The sequence below is a fragment of the Heteronotia binoei genome, chromosome 21 (assembly GCF_032191835.1).
Source record: "Heteronotia binoei isolate CCM8104 ecotype False Entrance Well chromosome 21, APGP_CSIRO_Hbin_v1, whole genome shotgun sequence".
NCBI classification, from domain to species: domain Eukaryota; kingdom Metazoa; phylum Chordata; class Lepidosauria; order Squamata; family Gekkonidae; genus Heteronotia; species Heteronotia binoei.
This window is the reverse complement of record NC_083243.1, coordinates 176,962,078-176,980,946: the sequence shown is the minus strand read 5'-3', so window position 1 is coordinate 176,980,946 and position 18,869 is coordinate 176,962,078. Positions and strand designations below refer to the sequence as shown.

Below are 18,869 nucleotides of genomic sequence, written 5' to 3'. Positions count from 1 at the left end.
AGTGTAACTTATAGGTCCCAGAGGAGAAAGAATATTCTGGATATACCAGCCAGGGGCACAGTCCTCTAACACTGAAGTTTCACAAGAAGCTGTGAGGCGCTTAGTATGTGATTGGTGTGGCAAAGGAATATCTGGAGCCAACTCTGTTTTGCCATTTCACCTGTTCAGATAGTCACTATGAATTATGATGGATCTCCCCCCCCCTTTACCTTTATACCTAAAGCCAGAAATTATAAATTGTATTATTTGAATTTTGATGTAAATGACTCCAACAAATTTACTGTAATATAATCAGTGATGTTATTAGACCTTTAAAAGTCATAATCAAATTACTACTGACTTAATGGAATGTAATTAAAGGAGTCCAAAGGTTTTCAGAGTTAAATCAAAAATTGTGATTTGTGAGACATCTAAACATGTGAATTTCAAAATAAGTGGATAAAAGGTAGCTGCGTGTATAGGGTTGCCCTCTTTTTCTGACAGGGCTCTTGTGGTTTTAAAAGTTCCACAGCAGGTAGAAAGTCAATAGTTTTAACTTTTCCAGCATTCTTTGTGGAAGCTGGTCCTGGTGAATTCATACCCATTACTAAAATCACTAAGAGCAAAAGTACACAAAGACATTTGGGAGTTCTCTGGTCAGAGTCCAAGGCTACTGATTCTTTCTAAATGGAAGCAATGCACGAAAGGTAAGGAGCAACTCTCCCTCCTCAACTCCATTTTCCCAATCTGAAACAGCCAGCGGAGCTGCTACTTGAACTAGTGAGGCAAACATAATAACAGACATTTGGCATGTGACTGTCACACTATCTCTTTGCTTTAAGAGAGTGAATAATCAGGAAAACAGTGTGGGGCTTGGCAGAGGGGAAGGGTAGAGGGTTAAACTTCCCCTTCTAAATCAGAGCCCTCCGGTCTATCATTTAAAAACCCCAAAAGAACAACTCTACACACTAGGGAACTCTACCCTCAGCTCTAACCTCTACTTCATCTGAAAGTATTATTTTTTAGCTATGCAGGTTTCTTCCTTCACTGACTTCAACAGAACTCATCTGGCTTAAATTCAACAACTCGGTTTGCAGATAATATAGATGTGAGAACCTGCAATGACTTGCAGGAGACCTCTCCCTTTCCCCACTCCCACTATTTCCTCTTTCCCTTTCCTTAAAGCCCCCATAGCCTCCCCTTTTCCTACGTCCTTCTCTCCTTTTAGGGTTGCCAACTTCTGGGCAGATGCTGGAGATCTCCTGGAATCACAACAGATCTCCCAGTTACGAAGATAGTTCCCCTTAGGCTCACCAGATCGAGGTTGGAAAATTCCTGGAGATTTTGGGGTGGAACTTTGGGAAGGCAAGGTTGGGGGAGGGACAGAACCTCAAGCAGGGTATCTTTATCTTCTATAATAAAAGCCCTTTTGCCTTGGCAAAACTGAGCAACCTGATCATTTGGGACTGTGGTGCATCAACCTTTGGCCCGTTTCTTCTTGTATTACTAATTCTGTTAAACCAGGGGTCCTCAAACTTTTAAAATAGGGGGCCAGTTCACTGTCCCTCAGACTGTTGGAGGGCCGGACTGTCGTTACTGTACAAGGCCGCGGGCCGTCAGTTCTCCGTCTTCTGCATCTCTCTCCCTTCCCCACACCACACACCCCAGCCTGGGAACTCACCTCACCTCGGTATCACCTCACACTCTGTCTCCGCCGCCTCAGCCCAGTGCCGGAAGTGTGCGTTGCTAACGCGAGTTTAGGTCGAACGTCACTTCCGGTCTGATTTTGCCATAACCCGGCGGGCCGCATAAACGTCCTCAGTGGGCCGCATCTGGCCCGCGGGCCGTAGTTTGAGGACCCCTGTGTTAAACTATCAGTCAAGAGTACTTGTGTTCCATTGATTGGGTCCATTCCTCTCTCCCACCCAAGTGGCTGTTGCTAGCCAGCAAAGCTGATTCTTTCAGTAAAAGGCAACCAATCTTAATTCTGGAAGTTATTGGTTATCCCTGCTCTCCCATTGGCTGAGTGGCCTTTCACACTGATTCACAGAAGAGAGAGAGATACCCTTTCCTCAATTGGCTGAGGAAGGGAGAAGGGAAGCAGCCAGAGAAAAGCTTTCCTTGATTGCCTGAGAACTCCTCCCTATCCTCCTCTGGAAAGGGGAAAAAATGGTGTCCTGTGGCAACAGACCAGATACAAAGAGAGAGAGAGATGGAGGGAAAGTGAGACACAGAGAGAGACTGAAATCCTGTGCTTAAGATCAACAATGTTATCAGCAGCGGTCATTTTGTAGAAAAATAGGTGGTGGAGCTCATCCAGGGATTGTTATGCAGCTGCAATACTATTCAATGGACAAGGAGGTGGAACTCTCAGAAAGGTGCAGGAGCTGCGCTCCTGTGAACTCCCACTGAATCTGAGGCCTGGTTATTAGAGACAGACTGTTGGTCTGAAAGGTATCACTAAAGGCCTCTGAGGCAGAACTCATTGGGGCCAGTCCTGACTACGGCTGCCAATTTCAGGTTGGTGGGAAATTCCTGGAGATTTTGTGGTGGATTTTGAGGAGGGCATAGGAGTTAGGGCTTCAGAGTGGGGTTCTTGCTGTGGAAGCCAATTGGGTGATTTTGGACCAGTCACAGACTTGCAGACTAACCTGCCTCATATGGTTGTTGTACAGATTAAAGGGAGGGGAGGAGAATGATGTAAATTGGTTTGGTTCCCCCCCCCCCCCATGGAGAAAGACTGTTCTTTTCCTAGGTGGAGGCTGCGAGGAGGGGGAAAGCTGAAGTCAGAGGGGCAGATAAAGGTAAGGAGATAGGGTTGCCAATTCCAGGTTAGGATATTCTTGGAGATTTAAGGGGTGGGGTTTGAGGAGGGGTGGGGCCTCAGACAGGTACAATGTCATTTCCTCCTGGGGAACCACTGTTGTCCCTGTGATGGCTGAAGATCACTCAGAATCACAACTGCTCTCCAGATGGCAGAGATCAGCTCCCCTTTGGGGGGGGGGAGTGAATGCCTTCACTTGGGTGGGTGGGAAGACAGCAAGGGTGGGTGGGTACTCACCCAGAGCCTCTTTCTAGAGCCCATTGTATTTTTCTCCACAATGGGTCTTGATCCTAGTAATGCTATAGTCCTAATAATGCTATAAAGTCCATCAAGCAGCCATTTTCTCCAGTGGAACTGATCACTACTATCTGGAGAACAGTTGTCATTCTGGGTAATCTCCAGCCTCCCAGGAGGCTAGCAACCCTTGTTCCACAGAAGAAAATGGGTGCTTTGGAGGTATTATACCACTCTGAGACCCCCCCCCTTAACCCCACTTTTTCCAGGCTCCTCCCTCCAAATTTCTAGGAGTTTCCTAACCTCTTTCCCTCTTTTTGGCAAACCCCATACTCTGTCCCTGCCTCATTTTCTCCTCAGCCATTCACCAACCTACCTTTTATTTGCCTCCCATCTTCAGCTATATTTATTTTTTTATTTAATTCATTTCTACCCCACCTTTCTCCACAATGGGAGCTTACATTACATTACATTCTCCACAAAGCAGCTGACATTATTCTTTTTTTTATCCACACAACAACCCTGTGAGGTAGATTAGGCTGAAAGTATGTTACTGGTCCACAGTCACACGGTGACCTTCCACAGCAAGATGGGGATTTGAACCTGGGTCTCATAGACCCTACTCTGAAGCTCTGACTACTGCACCAAACTGGCTTTCATAGGGTGGCTGCTGTTGAACAAGTAAGCAAGCAGCAGACCTGGTTCAGTCATACAAGTAGGGCTGCCAGCTCTAGGTTGGGAAATACCAGGAAATCTGGGGGGGGAGGGGTGCCTGAGGAGGGCAGGGTTTGGGGAGGGACCTCAGTGGGTTATAATGTCACACAGTCCACCCCCCGAAGTAGCCATGTTCTCCAAGAGAACTGATTCCAGGGAATCTTCAGGCTCAACCTGGAGGCTGGCAACCCTGAATACCAGTGAGGTGGTATCAAGCCACCCAGAGGCTGCTTCCAGGCCTAAGGTTGCCAACTTCCAGGCAGGACCTGTAAACATCTCAGAATTACAAATAAATTTCAGACAACAGATCAGTCCCCCTGGGGGAAATGCCTGCTTTGGATGGTGGACTCTACAGTACTGTATTCATCTGAGGCCTCTCCTCTCCCCGAACCCTGCCCTCCTCAGGTTCTATCCCAAAATCTCCAGGTATTTTCCAACCTGGAGCTGACAACCCTAGCCAGGCCTGGCCCCAATGAGTTCTCCCTCAAAGGCCAAAATAAGCCTGGAAAGGGCCATGCTCCACCCCCCTGCCCATCTACTCAGGGAAACACATCTGGAATACTGTGATTGCCTAGCAACAGGCACTGGGGAATCTGTTGCCTAAAACTACAGGTTTTTTTTATCATGTTCAGATTTTTAAAAGCTGCCCATGTTTGTTTAAAAAAAAAAGATGTCATGTTTTTCTGCAAACCTAGGGCGCTTTTCAGAATTATAGAAAGATGTCTTGCTCATTCGCAGCCCCAGTTACCAGATTTAAGTATCCAAAGATATCTGGACTTAATGGGAAGAAGGAAGCTTACCTCCGTCAGCCATTTTTAATTCATTGCTGGGTGAAGGCCTCCCTTGAGCATCTCAGTGATAAATCCAGTTGGCGACGGGCAGCTTTATCCATTGAATTAGAAGGAGTCATTGTAGTCAAGAGGCAAAGTGTTTCTTTTTTTTTAAAGCCAGTATGTTGAAGGTGATTCAGCCCTTATCATAGAGTCATCATTGCCTGTACAGTTCTTTGAATCTTGGCATTGGTACAATCTCATCTCTCCTTACCTTTAAGAATAAGCTTCCAGTTTTCACTCTGAGAAGTGATTTTTAAAGGGTCACAAAGCAAGGGTAGGACGGAAGGCCTCTTGCTTTTGTTCTGTATTTTCTGACTGCAGAATTTTGGTTTCACTTTTGTGAAGAGCAAAGTAGGGGGATGTGGACAGAACAAATGAGGGCAAGAATAGCCTGCTGAAGCAGGAAGGGCTAGTTTCACAGAAAAAAGACCCACATTCTAATAACGTATGCAAATTTTCATAAGCTTGGACAGGCTGGTTTTGGTTGAATAATTTGGATTTCTTTTCCGACTAGAAGTTGGAAATAAAGATGGAAACTCATGAGAAAATTGGAGTAACCTATCCATGGGGTCAGAGGAATAATGATGCTCCCCCAGCCCTCTTCCACAACGCCTTACCAACTTTACATCTAAAAATGTGCTTTAAAACCTTAAAAGAGGGATTGGATTTATACCGCGTCCAAGTGGAGTCTTAGAGTGGCTTGCAATCGCCTTCCCATCCTCTCCCCACAACAGACACTCTGTGAGGTAGGTGGGGCTGAGTTCAGAGCTCTTTCAAGAACTGCTCTTGAGAGAACAGCTCTGAGAGAACTGTGACTGGCCCCCAGTCACTGAGCAGCTGCATGTGGAGGAATAGGGACTCAAATACGATTCTCTAGATTAGAGTCCATGTTCATAACCACTACACAAAACTGGCACTCTTGGGATGAAGCACTAATGACTAGATATCATGTTAGAAGGGAAGGGGGGTGTCAATCATAGACCTGAATCCTTTGGCACAGACTACAGAACAGAAACAGGCACTTACAACTGCACTAAATATTTGCAGCTGCAATATATGTAAACTCCACCTTGGGTTTGTCCAGGAGTGGCAGCTCAAATGAACAGGAACATCGCGGCAATGGGAGCCAAGGAGGGTTTTTGTTTCCAGTCAGAGCTCCACCAGAAGCTTTCAGTTGCCTCATCTTCAAAAAGAGTACAAGCAGTTTCGAAACTCTGCTTGAACACAAGGCTTAGAAGATCAAGCTTCCCAGAGAGGGTCATAGACAAGATCGATTAAGTACAGCTATAAGCGTATCTTGTCACAAGGCAGAAGCCTCATAAAAGCTCTTAAGCAAATGCTCTCACTATTTAGGAGCTGGAAAAAAAATCATTATGTCAAACCTGGATCCATGCCCTGACCAGAGAGCCTCTATCATATATTGTCCTGATATTACCACCCCTCACACACACACCTTTACCGCTCCAGTGCAGTAATCCCTAATATCATGCTCATGTGTGCTGTGGAGCCTGCCAATGTATTTCCAGGTGTTCCACTTTCTTCTTTCCCAAAAGCAAGGAACTGATCATAACTTTCCTCAAACTTCTCAGTGCAGGAGGTATTTTCAGACGAGCCCGGGAGACATCACCTTTGTATCTGCAGTGACAACCCGCCTGCATCATAAGGCAAAAGCTTGGCCTGGTATCTTCCAACATTTCGCGATTGCTCCCATCCACCCCAAATGTATCCATTTCGGTGTGGCACCCACTGCCTGTGCTTGAAACGCCAAAAAATGCCCACAGATTCAACCAAGTCAGTGATCCCTATTCTAGCGTGCAAACCCAAAGAAATCCAGTGCCGTGCAAGTTGCAAACAACGCTGAGGATCCCCTTTATACAGTAACATCCTTTACATCAGATATACAGATATGCCTATAAACATACACAAATGCATACGCTTGACCTAGAATGGCCTGTGTTTGTCCCACTGGGCTTGAAATGGCTTGGACGTGGCTTCCTGTGCTGCGAGCACTAGGCCTGTGCCTTCCTATGGCTCATGAAGACTACAGCAGAGCAGCCCTGACATCTAACTCCATCCGTCTCTCTTAAACTAGCTGTACGGCAACACCTGAGCCTCCCCTGGGTGTCTGGCGGGGAAAATCTCCAGCTGAACATCATGCAGATGGACAGTGAGAGTGCTGGGGTCTTTGCCCACTCCTCTGCTGAGGTCCCCCTCTGTCCCACCCTGCTCACGATGGTGCCTCTGCAGGTGCTTGATCACTTGGAACTTCTGCTTGGCCTTGTAGCTGCAGTAGCGGCAGAAGAAAGGGTGCTCGTTGGTATGAGTGAGGTAATGGTGCCGCAAGCCAGCTGCCCACCGAAAGCCCCGGCAGCACACGTTGCAGACGTATGGCTTCTCCTCGCTGTGTTTCTTCAGATGAGTCTTCAGGAGGAAGCGCGTCTTGAAGGCCTTCCCACACTGCTCACAGATGAAAGAGCGGGCCTCGCGATGACGTGTCTCCTTGTGGATGCGCAGGGCATCAGCTCGGTTGGTACAGTACTTGCACTCATCACACTGGTATGGCTTGATTCCTACAGGGGAAGCAGAGGGCAACGCGTTAGAAGGGGGAAAGACCGGTGTCGCCTCAGCATCGGAACCAAGCTTCCAAGCATGAGTATTCCACTTTCAAAGGAATATTCCACCTTGCCCCCACAGCATTCGAAGCAACAGGCTGGAGGCTGAGCAGCACACAAGTCTGAATGTGCTCCTAAATCCCCACCCTGCATTGCAGCTCCCTAACTGCTAGGAGCTACGGGCTGTGAGCAACCAATCGATGGCAATACAGTCAGCAGACCAAACCCCACCCTAAAGGGAACGGTATCCCGTAGAAATAAAATGGGTTTGATGGTGCTAGGATTTGTTAGAAACAGTGCTTTATGAGCCCCAAATCCAGAAATACCACAGGATTTTCCCATTTCCAACCTTCCTTGCACCATAGCAAAAGTAGTGCTCAAACTATAACGGTCTTGCGATTGCCCCCGAAGCAGCACAGGGGCAGGCAAGGAACTGGCATAAGCTGAAGCTGTTATCGTACGCTGAATGTCAGGAATCAGATTTGCATTTTTAAACTGCAATGGACATATGCTGCCAGGAGTTCCATGCAGCTCTTCACTGCTTAGTTTGGACAGTTCTGGTGCCCAAGCACCATCTCAGCCAGTTATCAACTGCTTTTGTGCACACTAAAAGTGCAGCAAATTTTTCTTCCAATCCATAGGTGAGAAACTAGGAGGCTCCCAGCATAGGCAACTCACAGATTCCCTCAACTGTTAAAAGTACAGAGCCATTTAGCGCCCCAGAACTAGTAGCCTGGAGTAGCCTAATCTGGAGACCAAGTCCTATGAAGAAAGGTTGAAGGAGCTGGGGATGTTTCGCTTGGAGAGGAGGTGGCTGAGAGGTGATACGATCACCATCTTCAAGTACTTGAAGTGTTTTCTATTGCCCTAGAAGGTAGGACCAGAACCAATGGGCTGAAATTAAATCAGAAGAGTTTCCGGCTCAACATTAGGAAGAACTTCCTGACCGTTAGAGCGATTCCTCAGTGGAACAAGCTTCCTCGGGAAATGGTGGGCTCTCCTTCCTTGGAGGTTTTTAAACAGAGGCTAGATGGTCATCTGATACCAATGCTAATCCTGTCAATTTAGGGGGAGGTATTTATGAATTTCCTGCATTGTGCAGGGTGTTGGACTAGGGTACCTTCCAGCTCTATGATTCTAGCCCATTGCTGTGAGTCCTCAAAACTGACCCATTAATATCCGCTACTCCAGTCCAGTTTTCAAAGCCAAATATTTACTGTAAAGCAACTTGGAAAAGAGAATGAGTGTGCGTGTGTTTGTATTTCTACATTCAAAACAAAGGAAGCTTCCCCTGGAATCTTTCTCTTTATTTCAAAGACAAGAATATAAAGATTTTTGTTCGTTTTTTCAGAAGAGGGGCAGTAAGAGTTGGAATGGCAGCAATGGGAAGAGAAGCAAAAGACACTGAGGGTAGGGGGGCGATGCACGTGTGGAGAAATACCTTTTTACTTTGGGGTTTGGGCTTGACAAACTTCCCATCTTTAGGTTTTAAAGTGTTTTCTCTTTCCTATCAGAAGACAGCCGGGAAGAAGTAAGCACTGCTCCCAAGGATTGCCCAAGTACCAACCATCAAAGCTTTGGGAATTGTAATAGCCATTCTGACTGGAGACAGTGAAATGGGTAGCACACACTTTAGCTAGATTCTTGACACCTAGAAATGGACACAAAGGATCCGCCAATACGGTCCTGTCTAAAGTAGATTCTTGACACCTAGAAATGGACACAAAGGATCCGCCAATACGGTCCTGTCTAAGGTAGATTCTTGACACCTAGAAATGGACACAAAGGATCCGCCAATACGGTCCTGTCTAAGGTAGATTCTTGACACCTAGAAATGGACACAAAGGATCCGCCAATACGGTCCTGTCTAAGGACCTGTGTCATTATGTAAATTATGTAAACTGACAGAAACTAGCGTCGAAAATGCCATCGTCACTGTCAGATTAAGTTATAAATTTTAATTATATTGACTGGTTTTTAAATAATGTTAATTTTAAAGTTTTATATTCATTATATTGTATGTTTATGAAATGTTGTTAGCCGCCCTGAGCCTGCCTAGGCCGGGAGGGCGGGATATAAATAAAATTTTATTATTATTATTATTATTATAAAAATTGGGGGGTGGGTGGAGAAGCTAGACTGAATCTTCCTGAAGACCTCAGGAAAAGATTATTTGACCCACAATGGATGGGCAAACAGAGACAATACAATCCCTCGGCACAGAGGGAGGGGGCCATTTTGGCTGATGTTATCTGCAGGAGGGATCTCTCACATCTGAGCTCCATCTCAATGGCCGCCATTGCCACATGGAGCAGACAAAGGGCTGCCTGCCTGGACAGACTCCAAGGTAATGCTCGTTTTTAGTGAACTGTAACTTTTAAATTAAAGAGCCTGTGTTAGAGCCAGCCCAGCTAGGGCAGGGGTGTCGAACTCATTTGTTATGAGGGCCAGATCTGACATAAAGGAGACTTTGAGGGGCTGGGCCATGTCGGGTTGGGCTGAGCCATGTCGGGTCAGGCCATGTGTGTACCTATTTAAGATTAGGTAGCAGAGAGATAAATTTTATAAAGAACACAGACAAACACAAATATATATATTTTTAAAAACTTAAAACATGCTTAAAATGTTAGCACTCATTGGTCTTAAGGATGCTTTTTTTTGTATTTCTCCCATGAGATCCAGGGAACTGGACAAAGGCAGCTCTGGCGCTTTCCTTCCTTCCCCAGGGGACTGAGGGTGAGGAGCCTCAGCCAATGGAGAAAATTGAGGTTTTGCTCTGTAGCTCCTGAGCAATTGAGCAAGTCTTGCAAAGCAAACGGCGAGGCAAAAGGAAGCAAGAGAGGATGAGAAGGAAGCAGATGTCAGCCAGCTGCTTGGGGGCCTGATAGGAGCCCTCCAGGGGTCTGATTTGGCCCCCGAACTGCATATTTGACACCCCTGAGCTAGGACATGTAGAAGGCTGAGGGACACAAGATCATGTTATTTCCATCTTTTCTTTGTGTTCCTTGCTCAATCCATTGCTGTGTAGCAAGCTTGTGTGCAACATTTTTATTTTTAGTAAATTCTTTACTATTTTAAATGCTGGAGCTGTTCCCTGTCCCACATAAACCTCCACCATTTGAACATACTATTTGAAAAGAGCACCAGGGAAAAGGAAGCCGTTAATAAGAGAGATCACTATTTCTCTGGAAGCATGCAAGTGAGGTACCGGTAAGTTGTCGCTCTGATAACCAGAGATGTGGGCACTAGGTGGAGCCTTAGAATGACAATGTGGAACAGAAGCTGGATGTACTGGCCCTCTTGGAGGATAATTCCTAAAATGACCAGTTGGTGGCAGCATACCAAAGGAGAACGGAGAGAACAACCCCTCCAAGGGTCGGGCAATCAAGATGTATCACCAGGCACCTAGATACCTCAGAGGCCTGAATGGAGCAGCACTCGCCTCGCAGGTCAGCGGAGTTGTTCTGCCGCAGCACGTAGAGGAAGAGGAGGACGGGGATTGTAAACACAGCCACATACTGGGAAGTATTAACAGCCAAGCGCTTGTGTTCTGACCCAGCTGCAGCTTCCAATCACTTTTAAACAAGCAACTCTGAATACAGTGCATTGCTTTAATTTTATACTACAGCAAGAGAGGGAGCCACAAGGAGTCACGTTTTGGTCTCTTCATACTGCTCTCTTTTCTGTGTGCGTCTGAGGAAGGGGTTTCTGCCAATTTCCCCTTCCTACTACAGCCTTCCATGCCAAGTCTCACCCTTTTCCCAGAGGGTCCCAAACTCTCAGGAGCGGGGGCAATGAAAGGTACAAAAGGGAACAAGCAAAGAGACCTTATGCAAATCTGTTATATTTATGGTTGGATCCAATTCACATAGTGTGCCTCTAAGTAGGCCATGCACAATGAACCATGCAAGTGCTTACCCCAGGGGTAACTCACATTTGTCCCTGGTGAGCAGGTAAATAGCAAATTGAAAGTGTCACAGAACAAATCATCAAGACATCTCTGCCAGAACCCTACAGATCACCACACCTTTTCATAAATCTGGCAACTGCAAGAAACGTTTTATCAACTCAGGGATGAACCGACCACTTGCCTGTGTAAGATGCAAAGGGGCTCTCTTCATGAGAAGAGACGATGCAGCCCTGCGACGCTTCCTCCCACAAGAGGCATAAAGGATGCACTTGCCCTGCCCGCCCCCCCCCCCCGCCCCGTGCGCAGCCCTCCTCACTTCTGCCCAGCATTACCTGTATGCTTTGTCATGTGGTACTTCAGCTGATTCACCCACTTGCACTTGTAGCCACACTCCGGGCAAAGGTACTTCCTCTCTTCCTTGTGGATACGCATGTGATACTGGACAGATGGAAAGAAGAGTAGAGTTTACAAGCACTTTTTATCTGCCTCCATTCAATACTATAAACCTGATCCGCTGTGACGTAGCAGGTAGAATATCAAACTACATGTGACGTTGGGAAGCCATGGATGGATCCCCTAATGCACAATTTAAGCTCAAAAGAAAGTGGGAAAGAGGCTACTTGGGCTGTGGCAGTGGCGCTAGGGAATGACTTTCCCTTCCGGAAAGAAATCCACCTCTCCCTGAGCTGCTGTCCAATCCATTAAGGGGCGGGGGGTGGGGGGGGTGGGAAGGCACTCATGTTGTGCCTGACTTTTCTCCCTTCTGTGTCTAATGACAGCTTGGAGGAGGGGATTTCTCTCAGGGAAACAGCACACAAGGAAGGTGTTAACTTTCTCCCATATCCTAAAGCTACAGCCTTGATCCAAGGTGCCCCCCCGCAGCTCTCCTTTGAGCTCAAATTACATGTAATCGTGGGCCCCCCTGCCTCATGTGTGTACCTGAGACATAGGTTCAAATCCCCATGCAGTCATGAAGCTCCTTGGGTAGCCAGTCACTTATCTCTTAAAGTAACTTGGTGTAAATTCAGAGGAGAAAAGTGGGGAGGGCACACATGCAACCCTTAGTTCCTTGGAAAAAAAAAATAGAAGATTTTTGAAAAGGGATACTTTTATTTAGAAACGGACACTCTGCTTTTCTCCCCAACCCCCAAGGCAGTTTAGGGGAGAAAACTGTTCTCCCCTCCTCCATTTCATCCTCCTCTGATGAAGGTAAGGCTGAAAGCAGGTGCATGGCCCTAGGTCCCACAGCCCGCTCCCATGGCGGAGTGGGGATTCAACCCTGGGTCTCCTGGATCCTAGTCTCATGCTCTAACCACTATATCACACTGAGTCTAAACACACGGGGAAGCAAAAATCTGATCTAAGCCCTAAGGACAGCGTAGGCTAGATAGTTAAATGCAGCAACAGAAGCTCATTCATCCCACTGATGACCAGTCACATGACAGCTCTCTTGCAGAGGACTGGAAAAACATAGTGGAAACCGTGAGGCATTCAAGAATCCCAGTAGTTAGGTGAGGCTTATGCAGGGCTCCTAGGCGCACCCCTATCGTTTTCCTAAAAGTCGCATCCATAATATCTGCTTCCAATCAGACAGTGACACAATAACTCAGGAGTCCACCTTTTAAAATGCACCGCTGGGGGGAGAGCAATGAATACAGTTACAAAGAAAAGTGAGGAAATTTCAAGAAATCAGAAGCCTGACTGGAGTTGGATAGTCCAGGCAAGCCTAATCTCATCAGATCTCAAAAGCTAAGCAGGCTCAACTCTGGCAAATCCAGAGGTCACCATGAATTCCAGGCGCGTGTGCACACACACAAATAACAAAAGAAAAAAGAATACCAAAGAAAAGAAAAGAAAGAAATCAGGGATCCTAAAGGCAGAGATGATTGGTTTTTATTTTTGCTGTAAAAACTAAAAGAGACGGTAACAGTGATCTCATAATGACCTATCAATGGAGGACCAAGTTAAAATTAGAAGCAGTTTATGTCAGATAAAGGAAGTCTGAACTAAAACAAGTTACTTGAAAGTTAAAGCCACAGCCACTTTCAGATATCTTAACTATTAAACTAAGGAGGCTACGCAGGTACATGCTGAAGGAGGAGGTGAATTATCCATCACCTAGAATTTTCAGATCACAGATAAAAGAATGACAATGTAACCTTGCAGAAAGATCCAAGTGGGCAGCTGTGTTGATCTGAAAAAATAGTCCAAAGTAGGAGTCCAGGTCCCAGGTTCAATCCCTGGCATCTCCAAAAAAGGGTCCAGGCAAATAGGTGTGAAAAACCTCAGCTTGAGACCCTGGAGAGCAGGGGAGGGATGGTGGCTCAGTGGTAGAGCATCTGCTTGGGAAGCAGAAGGTCCCAGGTTCAATCCCCGGCATCTCCAACTAAAAAGGGTCCAGGCAAATAGGTGTGAAAAACCTCAGCTTGAGACCCTGGAGAGCCGCTGCCAGTCTGAGAAGACAATACTGACTTTGATGGACCAAGGGTCTGATTCAGTAGAAGGCAGTTTCATATGTAGGAGGGACGGTGGCTCAGTGGTAGAGCATCTGCTTGGGAAGCGGAAGGTCCCAGGTTCAATCCCTGGCATCTCCAAAAAAGGGTCCAGGCAAGTAGGCGTGAAAAACCTCAGCCTGAGACCCTGGAGAGCCGCTGCCAGTCTGAGAAGACAATACTGACTTTGATGGACCAAGGGTCTGATTCAGTATAAGGCAGCTTCATATGTTCATAGCACCTCTAAGAACAACAAACTTTTATTCAGAATGTAAGTTTCGCATGCATGTATACTTCATCAGACAATGGAATGGGGTATAGTGAGCATTGCTACATATAGCTGGCGGGCAGTGGTTAAGAATGCAAAGTGACTTGGCAGATGATTCAACAAGAGATTTCTAAGATCTTGGGATACGAATTTAACAAAGTTGCAGAGACTTTTCGGTTGGGATTAAAAATGGAAAAATTTTCAAAAGAAGATAGAACTTTAATTTGGTACTTGCTCTCAGCTGCGAGGACTTTTTATGCGCAGTTGTGGAAGCAAGAAAAAATACCCGAGAAATGGGATTGGATTGTAAAAGTTATGACATGGAGTGAAATGGACAAGTTAACAAGAGCCTTAAGAGACTATGATTTAGAACAGGGGTCCTCAACCTACGGCCCGTGGGCCAGATGCGGCCCGCTGAGGACGTTTATGCGGCCCGCCGGGTTATGGCAAAATCAGACCGGAAGTGACGTTCGACCTAAACTTGCGTTAGCAACGCACACTTCCGGCACTGGGCTAAGGCGGCGGAGACAGAGTGTGAGGTGATACCGAGGTGAGGTGAGTTCCCAGGCCAGGGTGTGTGGTGTGGGGAAGGGAGAGAGATGCAGAAGATGGAGAACTGACGGCCCGCGGCCTTGTACAGTAACGGCAGTCCGGCCCTCCAACAGTCTGAGGGACAGTGAACTGGCCCCCTATTTAAAAAGGTTGAGGACCCCTGATTTAGAAGTATTTAAGATGGAGTGGGAAAAGTTCAGAAGATACATAGAAGAAGAGTGGAAAATAAAAGGACATTGGACAATTTTTGATAATGACTAAGTACAAGAGGGAGGAGGGTATTAATTTTGGTTCTTATTAATTAAGGGTACCTTTAATATTAAGATTTTAAGTATATAACACCAGTGGTGGTCAAGTAACAGGGGGAGGGGTGGGTAGAAAGTAATATATGGGATAGATTAAAAAAAAAGTAATTATTAATGATGTAAGAAATTGAAATTTATTACCATATGTTACTAATAAAATTGTTTGAAACAAAAAAGAATGCAAAGTGACTTAAATTATAAGTGACTTCGCATTAGGCAAAGTGATATGAAAGCGATCATGGAAGAAAAAGGAGAACTGAAGATCACAAGGATGGGTGTGCACCGTCTGTCAGGGATAAGACAGCAGACAATATGGAGACTGACTGAGCCTTAATGGATTTCCATGAATCGGGTTAGAAACAGAGATGGGCATGGACCAGAAAATGTTTCAGTTCACGGCGTGCCCAGTTTGTGAACCACAAACCATGGCAAACTTTTAGGAGCTAAACAAGCCGGTTTGGTTCATGAAGTTCGTGACCCAGCAGAACAGATCTTGTGCAAGCTGAAGTCACCAAACTTGCAGGGTATCTCCTGCTAACTCTCCCCTACCTGTCCTGTTTGGCAAGGACTGGGTTTACAGGACCCACGTTATGGTTCCTCAAAGAAGATACCCCCAGGAATGTGCTTTCTGGGAAACGACTGCCTGTCATTTTGACATGCACAGGTTCAGGAGTGTATAGAATGGATCCTGGGCAAGGTAGCGACATCAAAGGGGCAGGGGACTTCCCTTGGATGCTACTCTACATGACATCAAAGTCCCATGCCCTCCATTGCTTTGAAGTTCTGTAAACATTCAGACTGAGTGAAGACAGTTTGTCTGGAAATGTATTCATTCGTGAACTGGAACAAGCCTTGTTGTTAGATCTGTCAGCCGCATTTGACATGGCTGACCACCAGCTAGTGTCTAGCCACCTTGCCGACATGGGGGATTTGGGGGTCTGCCTTGCAATGGCTGGCCTCTTTCCTCCAAGGTCGGGGACAAAGGGTGGTGACAGGGGAAGAATCGCCCCGGAGGCACCCATTCATATGTCGTGTGCCGCAAGGGGCAGTTCTGTCCCCGATGTTATTTAACATCTACATGCACCCCCTTGCCCAGATTGTCAGGAGGTATGGGCTGGGGTGTCACCAATATGCGGATGACACCCAGCACTATCTATTGATGGGTGGCCGATCTGGCTGCATCCCAGACAACTTAGACCTGGCATTACAAGCCATGACATCTTGGCTCAGGTTGAGTCGATTGAAGCTGAATCCGACGAAGGCGGAGGTTCTCTATCTGAGCAGCAGTGGCCCAGGAAGGGAGATTCCCTTGCCGGCTTTTGATGGGGTGCCACTAATTTTGGCCCCGAAGGACAAGAGCCTGGGAGTGCTCCTGGAGCCCTCCTTGTCTATGGAGGCCCAGGTAGCAACCACTATCAAGACCGCCTTTTTCCATCTGCGGCCGGTATGACAGTTGGCCCCCTTTCTGGAGCACTGCTATATAGCAATGGTGATCCATGTCATGGTCACCTCGAGAATAGACTACTGTAATGCAATCTACATGGGGCTACCCTTGGCTGACTCAGAGACTACAGCTAGTGCAGAATGTTGCAGCACGGTTGTTAATGGGATTCCCGAGATGGGAGCACATAAGAACATAAGAGAAGCCAGGTTGGATCAGGCCAACGGCCCATCCAGTCCAACACTCTGTATCACACAGTGGCCAAAAATTTATATGTATATATACACACACATATATACACACTGTGGCTAATAGCCACTGATGGACCTCTGCTCCATATTTTTATCTAGCCCGCTCTTGAAGCTGGCTATGCTTGTAGCCGCCACCACCTCCTGTGGCAGTGAATTTCACATGTTAATCACCCTTTGGGTGAAGAAGTACCTCCTTTTATCCGTTCTAACCCGACTGCTCAGCAATTTCATTGAATGCCCACGAGTTCTTGTATTGTGAGAAAGGGAGAAAAGTACTTCTTTCTCTACCTTCTCTATCCCATGCATAATCTTGTAAACCTCTATCATGTCACCCCGCAGTCGACGTTTCTCCAAGCTAAAGAGCCCCAAGCGTTTTAACCTTTCTTCATAGGGAAAGTGTTCCAAACCTGTAATCATTGTAGTTGCCCTTTTCTGCACTTTTTCCAATGCTATAGTATTCCAAATGAGACCGCACCATCGATTTATACAGGGGCATTATGATACTGGCTGATTTGTTTTCAATTCCCTTCCTAATAATACCCAGCATGGCGTTGGCCTTTTTTATTGCAATCGCACACTGTCTTGACATTTTCAGTGAGTTATCTACCACAACCCCAAGATCTCTCTCTTGGTCAGTCTCTGCCAGTTCACACCCCATCAACTTGTATTTGTAGCTGGGATTCTTGGCCCCAATGTGCATTACTTTGCACTTGGCCACATTGAACCTCATCTGCCACGTTGATGCCCACTCACCCAGCCTCAACAGATCCCTTTGGAGTTCCTCACAATCCTCTCTGGTTCTTACCACCCTGAACAATTTAGTGTCATCCACAAACTTGGCCACTTCACTGCTTACTCTCAACTCCAAATCATTTATGAACAAGTTAAAGAGCATGGGACCCAGTACTGAGCCCTGCGGCACTCCACTGCTTACCGTCCTCCACTGCGAAGACTGCCCATTTATACTCACTCTCTGCTTCCTATTAATTAGCCAGTTTTTGATCCACAAGAGGACCTGTCCTTTTACTCCATGACTCTCAAGCTTACTAAGGAGCCTTTGATGAGGAACTTTATCAAAAGCTTTCTGGAAGTCAAGGTAAAGAATATCTATCAGGTCTCCTTTGTCTACATGTTTGTTCACCCCCTCAAATAAATGTAACAGGTTAGTGAGGCAAGATCTTCCCTTACAGAACCCATGCTGAGTCTTCCTCAATAACTCGTGCTCATCAATGTGCCTACTCATTCTGTCCTTGAAAATGGTTTCTACCAACTTTCCCGGGATTGAAGTCAGACTGACTGGCCTGTAATATCCCGGATCTCCTCAGGAACCCTTTTTAAAGATGGGGGTGACATTTGCTGCCTTCCAGTCCTCAGGAACGGAGGCAGATGTCAATGAAAGATTACATATTTTTGTCAGAAGATCCACAAGTTCAACTTTGAGTTCTTTCAGAACTCTTGGATGTATGCCTCCGGACCGTCAACCGGACATTCAACCAGTGCTGAAAGAGCTGCACTGGCTGCCTATTGTGTTCCGTTTCAAAGTGCTGGTATTGACCTTTAAAGCCCTATATGGCCGAGGACCTGTCTATCTATGGGACCGCCTTTCCCCATATGTTCCCCAGAGAGCACTGCGTTCAGAAACTAAAAATTTATTGTCAATCCCTGGACCAAGGGAGGCCAGACTGGGCGTTACACTGGTCAGGGCCTTCTCAGTGGCAGCACTGATGCTGTGGAATGTGCTCCCTGAGGCCATGTGCTCTGCGGGATCTCTCCCAATTCCGCAGAGCTTGTAGAACTGACAATAACAACTAGGGGAGAAGGCTGCTGCTTTTATGCCACCGGGCAACCCCATCAGAAGGATCACCAACAGATAAATTGTATACTCCAGGGGTCCTCAAACTACGGCCTGCAGGCCAGATGCGGCCCGCTGAGGACATTTATGCGGCCCGCCGGGTTATGGCAAAATCAGACCGGAAGTGATGTTTGACCTAAACTCGCGTTAGCAACGCACACTTCCGGCACTGGGCTGAGGCGGCGGAGACAGAGTGTGAGGCGATACCGAGGTGAGGTGAGTTCCCAGGCCGGGGTGTGTGGTGTGGGGAAGGGAGAGAGATGCAGAAGACGGAGAACTGACGGCCCGTGTCCTTGTACAGTAACGGCAGCCACCACAACAGACAGTTTTTGTTTTTACTATAGTCCGGCCCTCCAACAGTCTGAGGGACAGTGAACTGGCCCCCTATTTTAAAAGTTTGAGGACCCCTGGTATACTCTGTATAGCACCAATACTTTGTTTTTAAATTGTTTTAAATTATAATTGACTGTCTTATTGTTTTATATTTGAAATTGAGATGTTGGTTTTTATATGATGGTTAGCCGCCCTGAGTCCGTTTGGAATGGGTGGGATATAAATGGAAAGTAAATAAAATAAATAAACAGCTGGAAAGTTTGTACTGG

At 46.5% G+C, this 18,869-nt stretch overlaps 1 protein-coding gene across 2 annotated transcripts in view; it reads right to left on the bottom strand.

The window, feature by feature from the left end:
• Positions 1 to 6,429: 6,429 nt before the first annotated feature.
• ZNF142 (zinc finger protein 142) overlaps positions 6,430 to 18,869 on the bottom strand; it is a 31,837-nt gene continuing 19,397 nt past the window's right edge. For both annotated transcript variants that reach the window (XM_060263018.1, XM_060263019.1), the window contains 2 exons: positions 11,439 to 11,544; positions 6,430 to 7,154 (listed from right to left, as the gene is read on the bottom strand). In XM_060263018.1, the coding sequence (XP_060119001.1) occupies positions 6,673 to 7,154; positions 11,439 to 11,544 (588 nt within the window). In that variant the 3' untranslated portion in view covers positions 6,430 to 6,672. The remainder of the gene's footprint in view (positions 7,155 to 11,438; positions 11,545 to 18,869) is intronic.